The following is an 18,721-nucleotide window of genomic DNA, read 5'->3' as shown; positions in this document are numbered from 1 at the left end:
TCCATGCTTGGCACACACACACGCACGCACACACACGGCTGCATCTGCACGCATGTACATGGGCATCTGTGCATAGTATAGGCGCTGCTGTGTACCCCCAGGTGTACATGTTTGCCTGCAGGCGTGTACCTGTGGATTTGAAGGCGTGTGCATATATGCGCCTCCATGTGTATGCACGTGCCTTCGAGCATCTCTGTGCATATATGCACGTGTGTGCATGTGTCTGCCAGTGAGCACACGTGTGCATGTCTAGTTCACGCGTGCACCTGCGTGTGTATAAAACGGCGTGTGCAGCCCTGACGGGTTTGGCTCAGTGGATAGAGCGTCGGCCTGCGGACTGCAGGGTCCCGGGTTCGATTCCGGTCTAGGGCATGTACCTTAGTTGCAGGCACATCCCCAGTCGGGGGTGTGCAGGAGGCAGATGATTAATCTTTCTCATCGATGTTTCTAGCTCTCTATCCCTCTCCCTTCCTCTCTGTTAAAAATCAATAAAATATGTTAAAAAAAGGTATGGTCTCTAAATGTTGCACCAAGTGTGGAGGATACCAAAGTAATTTAGAAAAGAAAAAGAATAATCCAGTCAACGTGGTTCAGTGGTTGAGAGTCAACCTATGAACCAGGAGGTCACAGTTCAGTTCCTGGTCCCCGGGCATGATCCCCAGTGTGGATCATGGAGGAGGCAGCTGATCAGTAATTCTCTCTCATCATTGATCTCTCTCTCTCTCTCTCTCTCTCTCTCTCCCCCAAATAAATAAAAATATATTTTTAGAAAAGGAAAAGGCCATACAATACTTTCAGTTACAAAGTAGGCCATGTTTTCTCCATCTAATCGTTTAAGTTTAGCAACAAAGTCCTTATAAAAATGTGAATTTGGACCTTGGGGAGAAATGGTTTCTAATGGTGGAAATAATATATGTACATAGACACTAACTCCTAAGTTTCCTATTTATTTTTAATATATGTGCACAAAACACAAAGATAGTTCAGATATTTAGCTCATTGGTGTTATATTTTATAATCTGGACCAAAGGGAATAAGTAAAAAGTGTGTTCAGACATTTTTCTAATGGCATTCAAACAAAAGTACTATAAGAGATTTCATGATACTGAAATTTATATACATGCAATTGAACCTAATTCTTGATATATCCCATAGATGATGAAGCAATCCTTATTGTTCTGTGCTTAGAAAAGAACTAGAAAGTGGGTCCCTTCACATCATCTCAAGTTTCTAAGCTAATTGCTAAAGCCTAATGAGTGTCTCTGAAACAGAGCGGTATAAGGAGTCTTTTGAGGTTGTCTAGACTCAAGTTCCCAAACCCAACAGATTATCAGAAACTGACTACTGGGCCTCACGCCACGCTCCAAATCAAAGGAAGGCAGGAAAAAAAATCTGTTTTAAATACTAACAAGCTTTGTAACTCCAAGCAATTTACTAACCCCAGTTTCTTCCTGTAAACTAAGTTAACAGTAACCCCTGTAGGGTAGAGTTATTAGTAATAAAGGTAAACAATCTAAAATGCAGTGGTTCTGCATGTAAATGTGGAAATGGTATTAATTCATCCTAATTCATAGAGTGCAAGCCATAATTTTTTGGCTACAGTTGGAATCCACGAATGACTATCCCAGTCTCAGTTGAAACACCATCACTTACATCCTGTCAGAATGCAGAATCTAAACTTTTATTGTATGCGTAAGGAAATTATATAAAGAAAATTAATCCATGCATGAATGACTCAAAAGATTCATATAACTTTTCCAACAGGTAATGATGCTCCTTTATAATTGTTGACTAAAAGTTTAGTAATGCTTTTTAGGCTTCCCAAACCTAATTCCCTGCTATCTTTTTAGGTTTATAACATCTCAAAAGTTAATTAACATCGCAGTATATTGTAACGAAAAACATTTAATAGCTTTTATTAGAATGCAATATTCTGCTTGTGGTGGTTTATAGATGTCATTTGAAGGATTGTTTTTGTTTGTTCCCATTTAACTGTTAACCTTTCCTTAGGTTCACTGATGCTGAAGTACTATGAGCGTTCACAGCTTCTGGAGAGACTACAAAGTTCTGATTGTTATGGTACCTTTAGTTGGGCTCATACATTTGGGGTGGCACAAAATCAAAAGCAGCCCTATATTCCAGGTACCTAACAAGGACAACGTTCCTGTGCCAGATAGTCTGGCACTTGCAAGTCCTCCGAAGGACCACGTCCAAAAGAAATAACAAGGTTGCATTCTGCAGGTAAGTCGATTTAATCTGTAACTGAATATTATGTTCCAACCAATGGTATGTTCCAACAATGGGCAACATTATCTTTTAAAAACTATAGAGTTCTCTCAAAAAGAGCCTATGTTGGTAAGTTACCTGTTGATTTTATTATCCAGGGGCAAAATATTATTTTGTAGTTGCTTCTAGAAAAGCTTCTCGCACAGAGACTTTCGACACTTACGTGGCAGATTCATTTAGATGAAAGAGAAAGTGCAGCCAGTCCAGTACTTGCCCTGACCTTTTCCCTAGCAGTGTCAACAGGATCATGAATATGTTCAAAAGAGCAGTTGTCTTCTTGCCATAAATCCAACCAGAACATACAAATCTATAACTTGTAAAAGGTTCTTTTCTTTATTATTATTTATTATTATTATTATTATTTTGTTTTTTCCCAAGACAAAACTAATTGTATTCATTCCTTAGTATCTAATGTTTTTGCTTTAAAATAACTTGTTTTTGAGAGTCAACAACACTTTCAATGATTTCTTTCCATTTTATAAAGATATTAACAGCCAAAAGCTGTGGTTACTGGTCTCACTACCACAAGACTGTAGATGTAGCTGCTAACTTCATTCCACTGAAATTCTATAGTACATATCATCATTATGTACTGAAAATATTTTTACTGGAGAAATCGTTTTATTGATCAAGATTTCTGTTGTGATTTGTGCTGTGTGTGTGTTGTAACATGCAAATTAATGTATGGAAGTCACTTCACTAAGGTTTCATTTAAATTTATTTCACAGATATTGCAGACTCAACCAGGGGTCCTCAAACTTTTTAAACAGGGGGCCAGTTCACTGTCCCTCAGACCGTTGGAGGGCCGGACTATAGTTACAAAAAAAAACTATGAACAAATTCCTTTGCACACAGCGGTGGCAAAAACACTCGGCGGGCCAGATAAATGTTTTCGGGGGGCCGCATGTGGCCTGAGGACCGTAGTTTGAAGACCCCTGCTCTAAACTAACCATTGAAATATTTAAGTACCTTAACTGTCCTTGGCATAAGATGAACATTGATTTTTTTTTCCCCTCTCCTCATGCAGTAATAAAAAAAAGATGACTATAACTTTATCACAGGGAGAAAGCTGGCCATCATTATCTTTACTTTATTTGGGCCTAGTTGCCATAGTTATAGCCTTTAACTAAATTGGGAGGCGTAGTAAACACTCCACATTAATATTCTTTCATTCTCTTCACCTCTTTGCACATCTTCACATTACCTTTTCGGTCTGTGCTCAGAACTTCGATGAGTTTTATTTATGCTAAATACTGTCCAAGTTGTTAGCATCGTTAGCATATTCCTGAGAATAGCTAATAATTGGCTGAACCTTCCTTCAAAGCACTAAACCTCAACAGATAAGGTCCCACGGCCTAAGATTTTTATTTAAAGTGTCCAGATTTTATGCCTCACAGCACACTATTTAGTCTTGTTAAGGAAACTGGTGCACTTGGAATATAAAAACATTTTACAGCATTTAGAGCCTTTGAGATTGAATTGCAAATCAGAGCCTATTTTTCTCTATGATCTAGCACATTTTCTGGCTTTTGTACTTATTGTAATTAACCAAAGTTTTGAAGAGGATTAGTTGTAGGACATTAAAACTGAAAATCACTGATTGATAGGGTAAAACTACAGAAAACTAGCTCTGACTATAGTCATATTTAAAATATGGTTTGTTCTTTGATGATTCAATATGTTGTGCAGACTTAATACAGCTAAACATAGACTGTACACTGGAGTCTCTGCAGTAGGAATACTAACAGTTACCTTGTCTTCATAATTATATACAAGCAAGGTTTGATATAAATAAATGTACTTCTATTGAGACCTAAGGTTTGCAAGCAAACCAAAGTTACAGAAAAAAAAATACCATAGAAGATCTTGCTATAACAGAATAAGTACATTTAGGGCTTTTTTTAAGACTCAGAGATCAAGTTCTATGAGTTTTATAATGTAGCTTTTCTCTTTTAGAAGCACTTCATATTCAAATTACTGTAAGCTTTCTAGATGTGTTGTTGTGCCTTCCAAAATCATTGAAATGTCAGCACTTTTTTTCTCAGAGGGTTTCATTGAAGAATAAAGGAGTGGATGTTTACTCTAAGTTGATTTATATCTCTCATGTTCTAGAGCAGTGGTTCTCAACCTTCTGGCCCTTTAAATATACTTCCTCATGTTGTAACCCAACCATAAAATTATTTTCGTTGCTACTTCATAACTGTAATGTTGCTACTGTTATGAATCATAATGTAAATATCTGATATGCAGGATGGTCTTAGGTGACCCCTGTGAAAGGTTTGTTTGACCACCAAAGGGTTTGCGACCCACAGGTTGAGAACCGCTGTTCCAGAGGCTTGTGCCAGTTGGTAGTTTCTTTCTTTAAAGAAAGAACAGAGTTTAAAATAAATGATTAAACTATAGTCTATAAAGTGTTTTGGAATCATTTCTTTAAAATGCTTTATTTTTATTTCCTATAGAAAGAAGCAGCTTTGAATCTGAGCTTGATATTGAAAGAAGAAATGAAAACTACCAGTTGGATTAGGAAGAACTGGCTTCTTGTAGCTGGCGTTTCTTTCATAGGTGTCCATCTTGGGACATATGTTATACAGTGGGCTGCAAAACAATCTGTAAAATCTCAGTCCGGAGACAAACAAAAGAGTATCAAAGAATGAAGTAAAATAAAACTTGAAATTACTATGTCATTAAATCATTTCATGCTGATGAGCTTCATAAACATGAAGCTATTTAATTCTATAACCACAATGCATATCATTCTTGAAGAATACTTTTCTAAAATGTTAAAATAAATAGAAAGCTATGGCTAACAAAATAAAAGTTGTCGTCACAAATTACCGCCTGAAGTGAGATGTCTCGTTTAGAAGCTAAAAAGCCATCACTGTGTAAAAGTGAACCACTGACAAGTGAGAGAGTCAGGGCCACGCTTTCAGTCTTGAAAGGAATCGTAGCATCGTGCTATGGCCCTTCAGGTAGGCTGAAGCAGCTGCACAACGGCCTTGGAGGCTCTGTGTGCACCACCTCTCAGTCGTCAGCCCTGCTCGCTAACCTTTCCGTCACTCACCCCATTTTAAAGATCCTGACAACTTCCGTCCAGAACCATGTGTCATGCTTCAGTGATTGTGGCCTATTCACAGCCATTCTTTGCTGCAACCTGATTGAAAATGTTCAGAGACTAGACTTGACACCCACCACGCTCATTAAATTAAATAAGCATCTTTTGAGCCTCTGTACCAGTTACCTCAAGTCTGAGGTCTGTGGTTGTCGAATCCCAGTCGACTTTAGTAGCACTCAGATCCTCCTCTGTTTGGTACGCAGTGTATTAACAAGCAAACCTGCCTGTATGCTCACCAGAAAGGAAGTAGACCACATCAGTACTCTGATTCTGAGAGCCTTTTTGCTTACAATTCCAGAAAACGCCGGAGACCGCATCAGTTTAGGAAATAGTATAATTGTACCTTTAAAAGGTCAAAGAGTTGTAGACTCTACTGTGTTACCTGGAATACTTATTGAACTGTCAGAAATTCGATTGATGAAGATACTGCCTGTCAAAAAGTCAGGTTCCCTCAAGGTGGCACTCTTCCGTGTGTCTTTATCTGGAGACCTTCCCGATACTGGAGAAGGAAGTGTGGTGGTCAGTTACGGGGTTTCTCTTGAAAATGCAGTTCTGGACCAGTTACTTAACCTAGGAAGGCAGCTAGTTAATGATCACGTAGATCTTGTCTTGTGCCAAAAAGTTATACACCCATCTCTGAAACAGTTTCTCGGTGTGCATCGTGTTCTTGCCATAGACAGAGTTGGAGCGGCTCTGATGGAACCCCTGAGTAAAGTGACAGGTAAAAACACTCAGCTTTTGTCCCTTACAGTAAATAAATTACACTTTTGGGGGGCAGAGGTATTTCTGATGTGTGTCAGCGTTAACATCTTGAAAAACTGTAGAAGCTGCCAACCTCACAGCATATATTAGTATCATTTCTGGCACAAACATTTCTGAAAAAGACCCTGTATTTTTCACTTATTAAAGATTGAGTGATTATGGTTATTTTCTATGTATTGCCCAGCTCTAAAATGTACTACAGAGTCTGTTATAGTCTAAAACTTCACTGTCAAATATTTTACAGATTATTGGGAAGACTAACATCCTCATAATCATAAGGTCATTTGATTCACAGTTTACACAACATTCTTCTGTTTGAGTTTTACAAAGCTCTTAGGTCACGTTATAATTCAGAAGGTAATTTTGCAGCTAAAACATTCCTTTTTCTTCACTCTTATGTAACTCAAGCAAACAATTATACCGCCCAAATAGCGGTTCCTAATTAAGAGTGTATGTGTCACTGTGTATGTCAGTGTGTGTGTGTGTGTTTGTTCTAGCTTTAAATATTTCCAGCTGAGCTCCTTGAAAGCCAGGATCATCATTTACTTTTAGAGCTTACAGCAGGTCTGGTACACAGTAGGTGTTCTAAAATGTTTGTATTTTGACTATAATATAGTAACTTGCAGAATTATAATGGGAAAATTCCCTGTATTTCACAAACAGTAAATTCAAAGCAGATGTAAGGTTGACACTTACTAGAGCCAAAGAAAAATGACAAGCTGGAAGTTCTTGATTTGAGCCACTTTTTAATATTTCTTCAACTGCATTAGCAATCTGTCAGAGAGATGGTCATTTTATTCTGATTGATTGTATTTTTTAAGTTATTAAATAAACCATTGTTCAAGTTCACTGGTTTTTCTCTTAATGTCATCAAAAAGGAGAACTATGTATGTCAAGTATTGAATACATAACATCTCTGGGTTACTGCCCTACCTTTGTAAGACTGTCAAATGATTGTCAAAGAGGAAATTTTTAAATAATGGAAATAGTTCTCTGGAACTCATTGTTGATATGAGTCAAACTCATATACTTAAATATTTGCTGGATTTTCATGAATGGGTAATTTCCAGTTATGAATATTAGGTATTACAGATTATTTAGTCAGTATGAAGCATTTTCCCACAAAAACAATATCATAAGTAGGCAATGAGTTTCCACATCAGCCCACAATTTTTATTTATTCCATATGCAATTAGAACATAGTATTAATAGCCATAGCTTTAGTGTTAGACCTTGGGATAAGAGACCTTTTGAGACAGGTGAAATATATTTTGGGCCTAATTCATCTTCCAGGATATATCTAGGTTAACATTAACTCCTTTCTCCCCCTACATAAAAGGAATTTTATGTAGCTATTTACATAAAATCCTTATTTATTGATGATCTGGGTTAAATAGTGGAGTTTTACGCATGAGCAGATAGTGGAGTTACTATGCATGGGTGATGTGTGTATGAAGCTTGTTATGGATTACAGAGCATTTTTTTTAACATTGGGTTTATTTGTAAGTAGATATTCCCATTTTTATTCATATGGCCAAGCCCACCTTGAAAAGTTAAGTGGCATGAGTGACTTACTCCGCCTCCAGCGGCTGGTAAGCAATAAAGTCAAATTTTTTCACTATAGATTCTCTGTTGTGTCCACCATGAGAAATTATACAAGATGAAGGGTTTTTATTTTTCCCTTAAGTGTTTTTTAGATCATTCAATTCTCCCTATTCTTTGAGGCTTCAGAAGTGATGAAGAAAGGACACTCAAGAAGTGAAATTACTCAGTTTTTTTTTCTGGGTTCTTATAAATTTTTTGAGCTGGAAGTGTTATAGACATTATTGTTTTAACCCTGTTGGTTTGAAAGAGGAAACTGACCCAAAGGAGTGCATTGCTCAATTTTAGTAATGTTAAGATTTTAAACTTAAATTGTTATTTTATATAGAAGTTTGATGTCATTTCTTACATTACTTCCAATACATTTTAGAGATTTTGGAAACTTTCAGTCATCCTAACTTCTCATTCTATTTTTATTAATTTTTGCTTTGTAAGATTTTACTTGTACAGGCAAAATAATATGTCCAAGAATAACAAAATGAAATTAGAATGTTACATATTTTATTTTGGCATCATTTTGGTAACCATCTATAAGAAAAAAGAGTAATATGCTAATTAGACTGGACATCATCCGGACGTCATTCCGGACATCCTTCCTGATGAAGTTGGGGCCGGAGGGAAGCCAGCCTGGGTCCCGGGTGCTGGAGGGAAGCTGGTGCCGGAAGCCAGGGGAAGGAAGGCCTACTCTTGCACAAATTTTTGTGCATCGGGCCTCTAGTTTACATATAAAGAGTTGGAAAAAAAATCCTGTATGTTCACTAAATAGAGCCCCAAACAGCTATTTGGGTGGGTTAACTTATGTGATTGAAGGTGAAAATAATTATGTCTTTTAAAAATAATAGCCTATGCATTCACTTCACCCCTCCCTATTCCAGAGCAGTGGGGTTCTTAATTTTGAATCTCTAATCCATGAATGCTTTCAGAGATTCTGGATTCCCAGAAAATGTACGGAACATTTCACGTCCCTTTTTCTAGAGAGTACAACAAAGCTTCTAAAATATGTTCAAAGAAGTCAGTGAACTAAAAGAACCTCTGCTTTGCTACATTTGTATATCATTTTAATAACCAAATATTGCTTATTTCATGAGTTTAAGAAGATGCATCTTGTTCTTTATGTCATATTTTAAATGACATGCTTTATGGGGCTTACATTGGCTAGGAAAAAATGTTATAATTTTAAATGATTGTACTAATATATTCCATTTTCACTCATGTATTTTGTGTTTTCAATAGGAACACAGCCCATTGGTTCCCTCATCTCAATCTCTCCTAGTAGTTATGGAAGTGTGAAAGATTTGTGCACTGCAAAATTTGGCTTCAAATGGTTTTTTCATCTTATTCCTAATGAAGCAACTGTCTGCAGCTTGCTTCTCTGCAATAGAAATGGCACTGCCTGGGATGAGTTAAAGGTAGGTAATGAACTTTGACTTCCATATCTAGGGGCTGAGGCAGGAATTAAATAGTTATTCAGAAAGGTATAATTTCACATTGGTGAGCAACGTTCTCCCCCCCTCCCCCCCCACCCCCATAACTTCCCTTGGTGGTATAGAAAGCAAAAACAACAAAAAATGAGAGTATTGAAGTCACAAGTAGACACTACAGTCAACCTGGCATATGTTACCATTTATTATTTCTAGTATTTGCAAATAATCTAAAGGTCCTTAACATATGAACTTTTCATAAGAAATTAACTTGAGTTATGTACTCTTTAATGCTAAATGTGTATGAATAATAATTCACTAAGATACTGAGTTCTCCAGTAATACCCATCATCCACCTCTTAATAGAGTTTGTTCTCTACCAGCAATAACACATGCAACTTTTTTTTAAACTATAGTTTTATTGATTTTAGAGAGGAAGAGAGAGGGAGAGACAGGAACATCAATGATGAGAGAGAATTATTGATTGGCTTCCTCCTGCATGCCCCACACTGGGGATAGAGCCCACAACCCAGGCATGTGCCCTTGACCGGAATGGAACCCGGGACCCTTCAGTCCACAGGTCAACACTCTATCCACTGAGCCAAATCAGCTAGGGCCACATGCAACTTTTATATAAGGGAGGTGACAACCTATGGTATGGGTCACAAGCTTGAAGATGTATGCTCAAGGTTATATACCCTTGATAAATATTAAAGGTCTCTGTGTTTTTCTTTTTATTACTGCTAGGTTGCAGCTATATTATCATTTCCATAGCAACTTGAAATAAGTTTTACTAGTATATCAGCTATTTATTTAGACCAGTGATGGCGAACCTTTTGAGCTTGGCGTGTCAGCATTTTGAAAAACCCTAACTTAACTCTGGTGCCATGTCACATATAGAAATTTTTTGATATTTGCAACCATAGTAAAACAAAGACTTATATTTTTGATATTTATTTTATATATTTAAATGCCATTTAACAAAGAAAAATCAACCCAAAAAATGAGTTCACGTGTCACCTCTGACACGCATGTCATAGGTTCGCCATCACTGATTTAGACTAAAATATTTTTTTAGTAAAAGTACTAATAAATCTTGCTGACCCAGTTACTTTGTGGCCATTCATTTGTGAATCTCAATTTGCAGAGCTAAGTATATATGAAAGATGATATTAATCTGGTCATGAAAACAAACATTTGGCTAAGGTATTTTTCTTTAGTCTCTAATCTTTATTAAACCTAAAATGTATCCATCACATTATAACCTGGGAAGCACAGGTTTTATTCTTTTGCAATTAAAATCAGGCTCTTGAGAGCATGGCTGTATTTCTTTGTGTATCTGATGTCACTGTCTGATTCTGGTTATTTCTTTGTCTTGTAGCTCACATGTCAAACAGCACTGCATGTTTTGCAGTTAACTATCAAGGAACCGTGTGTCTTGTTAGGAGGTGGCTGTACCGAAACTCACTTGGCAGCCTATATCAGACACAAGGTAGGTTCAATAGTCCTTCTCAGATTATCTGTTCTCAGCAGTTTTCATTTTATGAGATGATAAGCCAAATCAGAATACCCTGGAGCCTTTACTGCTTAATTTCTCTGCAACCCAAATCAGATATTGTATTGGAAAACACTTGAGGAAAATAACAGTTACAAATGTAAGAAAATATCTTTATCATAATGATCATTATTAATATAACCCATTACCAAATGATCACATTCTTTGAGTATTGTCTAAATATTGAATGTTGAAATAAGCGTTCTGTTAAAGGGAGTTATTATATCAGGGATCTCAGTACTGTGGTACAATAGTAATTGATATTCACAAGGAAAGTGTTAAGATTCTACAAATACTTTAATACTTTCTGGATCATCAATAAAAGAATTAAATTTTATTTTTTAAAGCATTCCAAATATTAAATTCTATTATATTTTTAAAATTGGTATCCATTTATGATATGTATTACTTCTATCAAGAAGAATTTTTTTATTAATCTAGGAAACCATTTCCTAACAATAGATAAACTTAGTGCATAATAGTTCTAATTATTTCATAAATACTGACCTTTATTTGAAAGTGGATACAAGCAGATACGTGTCTCTCTCATATCAATGTTTCTCTCCCTCTCCCTTCCTCCCTCTCTAAAACTAATAAAGAACATACTTTTTAAGGTTTTGAAAAAAGACAAAATGGGAATATAATATTCTTAGAGATGATTTCATCTGGTTCAAAACCTGGATAAAAAAAAATGTCGTCTCTGATTTTAAGTAGTTAAGATATAAATTTTTAATAATCATTCAGTTATTAGTTTGCTAATATGTTACTTTTTGTTCTATCATGGAATTTCTAGGATAAAGTATTTAGAATGGTGGAATCAAAAAACAATTTAAAATCATATAGTTTTAATTAATTTAAAGAGAAAGAATATTTTTAAACATTGATGTAAAAATTGCACACATTCCTAAATGATCTTTGTCTTAGTAATATGTGTGTTCTCATTTGAAACAAATTTCAAACATTTTGCCAAATATAAATAAGTACTTCATTTAGACATAGTCTTCAGCAACTTCTTCCTGTGAATAAAGACCTATAATACAAGCATTATGCCTTGTTTTTCATATATTAAGTAGGCACTACTGGGCAGCCATTCAGAATACATTGATTATGGGGTTTATTCTGATTCATTCATCCTGATAACATGACTGGTAGCATACATTTTTATTATAAACAATCAAGTAAAGGCATTATTGCTTGGTCAGCAGACTCATATATGCCCATTAGCATTGTGCCAAACCCCTAAGTAAATTGAAAGTAAGTAGTAACTTTATGAATAAGGGTTTAAACAAGCATTCTGTTTTTCAGAAACATTTTTATAGCATTAATTACTCTGTATGTGTTTTTAATTGTTTAATTACTCTTTAGACTTTCAATGACCCAGAAAGCATTCTCAAAGATAGTGGATGTACTTCAACAGAACTTCAACTAATTACTGAAGCATTTTGCACTGCGCTAGAATCTCTCACTGGCTCTTTAGAACATGATGGAGGTGAAATTCTTACTGACATGAAGTATGGACACTTTTGGTCAGTTCAGGCAGATTCTCCCTCTGATGTTAACTGGCCAGATTTGCTTACAAGATGTGGCTGCGGACTACACAATAGCCGGGAAGAACTCAACTGGTCTTTCTTAAGGACTTCTCGGCATCCTTTTGCACCTCTACCGTGCCTTCCACATGAAGCTGTGGGCTCAGCCAACAACCTGACCTTGGACTGTTTCACTGCTAAGCTCAGTGGCCTACAAGTGGCTGTGGAGACAGCCAATTTGATTTTGGATCTTTCATATGTCATTGAAGATAAAAACTGATATAAGGGAATAGCATGTTTATATTACAAAAAAACCTAGTCAGTTGTTAATTAAGAAGTACTGATTATATTTGTTCTCTCTGCATTTTTGGATAGATGGTCCAAAAAATTATAGATTTCTTTATATAAGGAAAAAGGGTATGATTCTTAAATAGAAATACCATAAAATAATAAAAAATGTGAAGCATTATTAAAGATATTGCAGTTATCTTAAGGATTTCACCGATACCACTGTATGTTGCTCTAAATTTTTGCTGTTGTTATTTTGACATCATCCTAAGAATATACAGAAATAAAAAAAATTCCTAATCTATCCTAATCTATGCCTTAGTTTGTATATACTTATAGGTATTTTCAGTTATTAAAATTAGATTCCAAAATATCACAAAGCATCCAGTAGATATTGCTCAATCAGAAGCAGTACTCAAACTGTACATTTAGCAAAATTTCAGTGTTCTTTATCTGAGACTATATTTATTCAGTGTTTAGGTAATTGATGTAGAACCTGGTCTACCAGCAACTGCTCATTTTCATCACACTTCTTCATTTTTGTTATTTTGAGAAAATGTGTGATTAGGAAAAAATAGATTTATATAGTAACTAAGCAGCATAGTGGAAAAGTTATTTCTCTAGTTCAGTCAGTAATGTAAAAAAGAAACTAGAACAGCTTTTGTACTCAATTTAGAGACACTGATGTTTCACCAAGGAATGTAATTTAATTTTTACACAAATGCAAGGTGTATTGCTAAATTGAAGAAAAAATACAGAATCCAACTAGAGGAATAAGTGTGGAGCTGTAAGAGATGCTAAATTAACCTTTTGGAAAACATTTAGAAAATGTTTGGAAAATTGAACAACCTGAGAATTAATGATCAGGTCTATAGTCATGAAAAAGGAAGATATAATTTTTCAGCAATTTCCTCCAATCTTGCAATCCAAAAGAATTTTTACCCTGAGCCAAAGAAAAAAATTATTGCAGTACAAACTCCCAGCAATGTAGTATATATTTAAAAATCAGCTATATCTCAAGCTTCATAAAATATTTATCTAAAATTTTACTTCGTTTATTATTAGAGTCAAATAGAAGGGCAGTGTGGCAGGCAGCCTCTAAGATGGCCCCCAGTGATCCCACCTCCTGGTTTTTGAGCCCTGGCATAATCCCCTGCCCTTGGGTATGGGCTGAATGTAGTGACTCCTTTGAATCTCCATTCCCCCCTTTGTAGACAGGAATGTCTTATTGTGGTTATTCATGCCTGATCGTCATTATTTGTTAGGAGTGTTTGACAGCTTGCTTGTCTCATTACCATCATGGGTCTTCAGATGGAGAGGAACTGTGCTCCAGGAGCTGTACGTGGAATTACACTGAGGAGCTTCACCCTGATCTGATTTCAGTGATGAGATTTTAGACTTCCAGCTGATGTTGCAGTGCAGTGAGACTTTTGGAACTCAGGGAGTGTGTGAATGTATTTTGCATGTAATTTTGCATGTTGTCTCTAAGATGGCTGCCAACAATCTCATCTCCTGGTAGTCCATCCTTTGGGTGTGGAAGGCACTAGTTTTTAATGAGTAGAATACAGCAGAGGTGATGGGATGTTACTTCTGATGTTTGATTGCAAAAGATGGGCTTCTCTCACTTGCTCACTCTGATGGAGGCCAGCTCCCAGGTTGGGAGCTGCCCTATGAAGAGGTCCACATAAGGCAAGGGACTGAGGGAGGCTTCCAGCCAACAGTCCACAAGGAACTGAATCCTGCCGACCACCGCAGAGTGAATTTGGAAGTAGATGCCCCCTAGTGGAACCTCAAGTTGAGTGTAGCCCTGCCATTGCAGCCACATGAGAGGCCCTGAAGCAGAGGATCTAGATGAGCCATAAAATAATTAACAACATTCAGTTGTAATAGAACATTTGAAAAATATGAGACACATACACACAAACACAGAAAAGAAAAATAAAGTCAAATGCAGTCTTACTACTCAGAGATAGTCACTGTTTACATGCAAAATGCATCTTTTTAGCCCAGCCGGCATGGCTTAGTGGTTGAGCATCGACCTATGAACCAGGAGGTCACAATTCAATTCCAGGTCAGGGCACATGCCCAGGTATCAGGCTTGATCCCCAGTAGGGGGCGTGCAGGAGGCAGCTGATCAATGATTCTCTTGCACATTGATGTTTCTATCCCTATCCTTCTCCCTCTCCCTCCCTCTCTGAAATCAATTAGAAAAATATTTAAAAAATTTTTTAAAATGCATCTTTTCAATTTGTTTTCTGAATGAAAAGGGAAGTACTATTAAAAATATCTGTCCCGCCGAAACCGGTTTGGCTCAGTGGATAGAGCGTTGGCTTGTGGACTGAAAGGTCCCAGGTTCGATTCCAGTCAAGGGCATGTACCTGGGTTGCGGGCACATCCCCAGTAGGAGATGTGCAGCAGGCAGCTGATCGATGTTCCTCTCTCATTGATGTTTCCCTCCTCTCTGTAAAAAATCAATAAAATATATTTTTTAAAAAATATCTGTTTCACTGGCTAGATGATCAGTTCCTTTCAGGTCAGGACTGTGGGCACATCTTTTTTTTTTTTTTTTTAACCTGTAATATCATTGAGGATTGTCTGGCAAATAAGAAGAGGTCAACTGGACAGTATATCAAGGCAGCAATGGCAGCAGCTGCTCTTCCAGTTTCACTATGCCACCCAAGCATGACAAAAAGAAGAAAAATGCAGAGGTTAATGGCGGGGTGGGGAGTAAACAGAACCTATGTAACACTTTCAACAATAAAGATTTTTAAAAAGAAGAAGAAAAAAAATGCTGGACAGTCAGCCAAGAAAGACAAAGACCCAGTGAACAAATCTGGGGCAAAGCCAAAAAGAAACCTGGTCCAAAGTCAAAGCTCAGGACAAGCTCAATAAAGTAGTTTTGTTTGACAAAGCAACATACCACAAACTCTCTAGGGAAGGTCCCAGCTATAAGCTTATCACCCCAGCTATTGTCTCTGAGAAACTAAGATTCCAGGCCAACCCTTCATGAGCTCCTTAGTAAAGGACTTTTAAAACTAGTTTCAAAGCACAGAGTTCAAACAATTTACACCAGAATCACCAAAGATGGGGATGCCTCCGTTGCTGGTGAAGATGCATGAACAACAGGTCCTACCAGCTGCACGTTTTGAAAAATAAAACTTTATTAAATCAATGTAAAGAAAGAGATCAACTAATACTCTTCAAAATTAAATGACAACACTTGAAACAAAAACTGCAGGGCTAAAATAGGAAGTTTATTATGAGTATTTCCTCAATGTGAATTTTTATTTTTTTCATATGTCATACATAAGATTATAATATAAAAAAATGACTATAAGCAGATGCAACTCCTCCATTTCCATGATCAGCATACTGCATTGCAGTAACCAAGTTTATATTCCACTATCAAGTGTGGTTCTCCCATTAGTTTGCTTTGTGAATTCCTTCAAATCCAATAGTCTCATCATTACCCCTCAAAATACCCCGTGAAAGGGGTTTGAACTTGGAAGAAATGGAAGACTCAGAACCTGTTGGCATTGCCTTGAATTCCATTTGTAATTTTAGTGGAGCAAACAGAACCTAGATGCTTTTCAGTGTGGAAAAAGTCATTTTGTCTTGGTCGAGCTGGAAATTTTTTTCTGATAATTCAAGAGGCTGACTGGGCAAAAGTTCATTTTTCACACAAGGAAAATCTTTTCAAATAAGATTATGTATGACTTTCAAAAGGTATTATTTGTTGAAAGTTCAGTAACTGCAACACTGTCCTTTAGCTGAGATCCTTTGATATTTGTCTTCAGCTCACTCTGCAAACAGCCTCTCAACTCCCTTACCATCAGCGAGCCCTGCAGCTCACTTGCATTTTCCCTCAATGTGAATTTTTAATAGGAAATTGTCAAGTTACTTTATATCTCTCTTAAGCCGTGATTTATTAAGATACTTGCATTCCGCTGCTTTTAGTCTATCTAGTCTTCTAAATTATCTCTCCAACAAAAGGCTTGATCCACATATAGGAATAGTTTTCACGGATTGTATTCTGTTGTATGCGTACTATTATATTCTCAGTAAAGAAGCAAATAGATCTACTTATAATCCAAAAATACAGGCTAACACTGGATTAGATACTTCTAAACTTAAATTTTGTAGATGAGTGGTAAAAATTTCCAAGGATTATAGGATACCAAAGTTACTAAGTGGAAACACTTAACTACATGAAAAATTATAAAGATATCAGATTCTCAAACTTGCCTTTTCCTTCAGATTAAGAGATAGATTTATTTAGACAGCTGAAAAGGGCTTTGTAAGAGATGTTTATTCTCCTTGGCTATTTCCCAAAGAATATCAGAAAGGAATAACCTAACTAATTTGATGTTTTGGCAGGGTCTGCACTGATTATGGGAGAGATTTTTGTACTTGATATGCTTAAATACTTACCTGCATGATTAATATGACTGCAAACAATATTGACTGATTTTAAGTTATACAAAGAGCAGTTCAACAATGTAAGAATACAGAATATGATGGGTTTTATAGAGGTACCTACCATTTCTCTTAGATCATGTGAATGCCTAACTAGGTTTGATTATATAAACTGAATGAGTTCAAGGATACCTATATTAATAAAATATACTAACAATATGTAATTTTAAAATCCCATAGAAAATACTTCACTAATGGTTGATTTAAAATGTCTAACATATGAAGATCCTCTAATGTAGTGCAAATGGAAGAATTAAGGAATTGGGGGTATTTATAAGACCAAATAAGTATTTTGGTTTAAAAGGCTATTTCAACTTGCATTAGTTGTCCAATTTTTTCCATGCTGTTAAAATCCTAACCTCCTTTGATTAATAAGATGCTAATCTTGTTGGACTCCTATGGTTCAATAAACTTTAATGTTACATATCCTATGAGTCTCACAAAAGTATTGAGCAGCTGTCACTGATTTCATTCTCTTCTGCATTCTTTTCCTTTTCCTTTTTTGAAACTATCAGGGTTCCTATTCTGTCTCCCGAGGAACCTCATAATATAATTCAGACCTCAATCTTACTTTAAGTCACAAAACAGTGCCTGAGGCTTAACTTAGTTGCTGTTTTTTCTTGTAATTTATTTCTGTCAAAATGAGCTCCTCTGAAATTATTTTCAAGATCTTTCATCTCATATTTTACTACCTGAGTTTGAATAATGACTTTCTTGAACTGTTAAGGAAGTGGTTTTAAAAATTACTTATAACTACAGCATAAGGAATATAGTCAATAATATTGTAATAATTATATATAGTGTCACATGGGTACTGGAAATATCAGGAGGAACACTTAGTAAAGTATGTAATTGTATACTCACCATGCTGTACATCTGAAACTAATACAAAATAATATTGAATGTAAACTAGCTTAAAAGCTGTTTTAAAAACTACAAAAGCAGCCCTAGCTGGTTTGGCTCAGTGGCTAGAGTGTCAGCCTGTGCACTGAAGGGTCCTAAGTTCAATTCCAGTCAAGGGCACATGCCTGGGTTGCTGGCTTGATCCCAAGCTTACAGAGTAGGGGCTGTGCAGGAGGTAGCCAACCAATAGTTCTTTCTCATCATTGATGTTTCAATCTCTCTCTCTCCCTTTCTCTCTGAAATCAATAAAAATATATGTTTGAAATATAAATAAAAACTACAAAAACAATGTCTGTTAAAAAAATTATGTACATTATTTTCTAGTGAGGATTTTACACAACTTCAGAAAACACAAATTTATTTTAAAATTTCAACATGATGGAGGTGAAATTCTCACCAAGATGAAGTATGGACACTTTTGGTCAGTTCAGGCAGATTCCCCCTCTGTTGTTAACTGGCCAGATTTGCTTTCTTTTTATATTTTTATTAAATCTTTATTGTTCAGATTATTACAGTTGTTCCTCTTTTTTCCCCCCATTGCTCCCCTCCACCAGGTTCCCGCCCCACCTTCTGCCCTTACCCCGCCCCCGTCCTCATCCATAGGTGTATGATTTTTGTCCAGTCTCTTCCCGTACCCCCCATACCTCTTCTTCCAGCTGAGAATAGTCAGTCCACTCCCTTTCTATGTCCCTGATTCTATTATATTCACCAGTTTATTCTGTTTATCAGATTTTTTATTCACTTGATTTTTAGATTCACTTGTTGGTAGATAGGTATTGGTTGTCACTTA

General features: G+C 36.3%; 1 protein-coding gene and 1 pseudogene across 5 annotated transcripts in view; one reads left to right on the top strand and one right to left on the bottom strand.

The window, feature by feature from the left end:
• Nucleotides 1-13,394, top strand: part of MKKS (McKusick-Kaufman syndrome) — a 23,198-nt gene extending 9,804 nt beyond the window's left edge. For all 5 annotated transcript variants that reach the window (XM_006758096.2, XM_006758092.2, XM_015560277.1 and 2 more), the window contains 5 exons: nucleotides 2,011-2,241; nucleotides 4,746-6,119; nucleotides 8,996-9,171; nucleotides 10,565-10,675; nucleotides 12,104-13,394. In XM_006758096.2, the coding sequence (XP_006758159.1) occupies nucleotides 5,135-6,119; nucleotides 8,996-9,171; nucleotides 10,565-10,675; nucleotides 12,104-12,544 (1,713 nt within the window). In that variant the 5' untranslated portion in view covers nucleotides 2,011-2,241; nucleotides 4,746-5,134 and the 3' untranslated portion in view covers nucleotides 12,545-13,394. The remainder of the gene's footprint in view (nucleotides 1-2,010; nucleotides 2,242-4,745; nucleotides 6,120-8,995; nucleotides 9,172-10,564; nucleotides 10,676-12,103) is intronic.
• A 1,655-nt stretch (nucleotides 13,395-15,049) lies between these two features.
• On the bottom strand, nucleotides 15,050-17,938 carry LOC107182188 (annotated as a pseudogene).
• Nucleotides 17,939-18,721: the final 783 nt, after the last annotated feature.

The sequence above is a fragment of the Myotis davidii genome, unplaced genomic scaffold (assembly GCF_000327345.1).
Source record: "Myotis davidii unplaced genomic scaffold, ASM32734v1 scaffold32, whole genome shotgun sequence".
In the NCBI taxonomy this organism is placed as follows: Eukaryota; Metazoa; Chordata; class Mammalia; order Chiroptera; family Vespertilionidae; genus Myotis; species Myotis davidii.
This window is presented reverse-complemented; position numbering and strand designations above follow the sequence as displayed.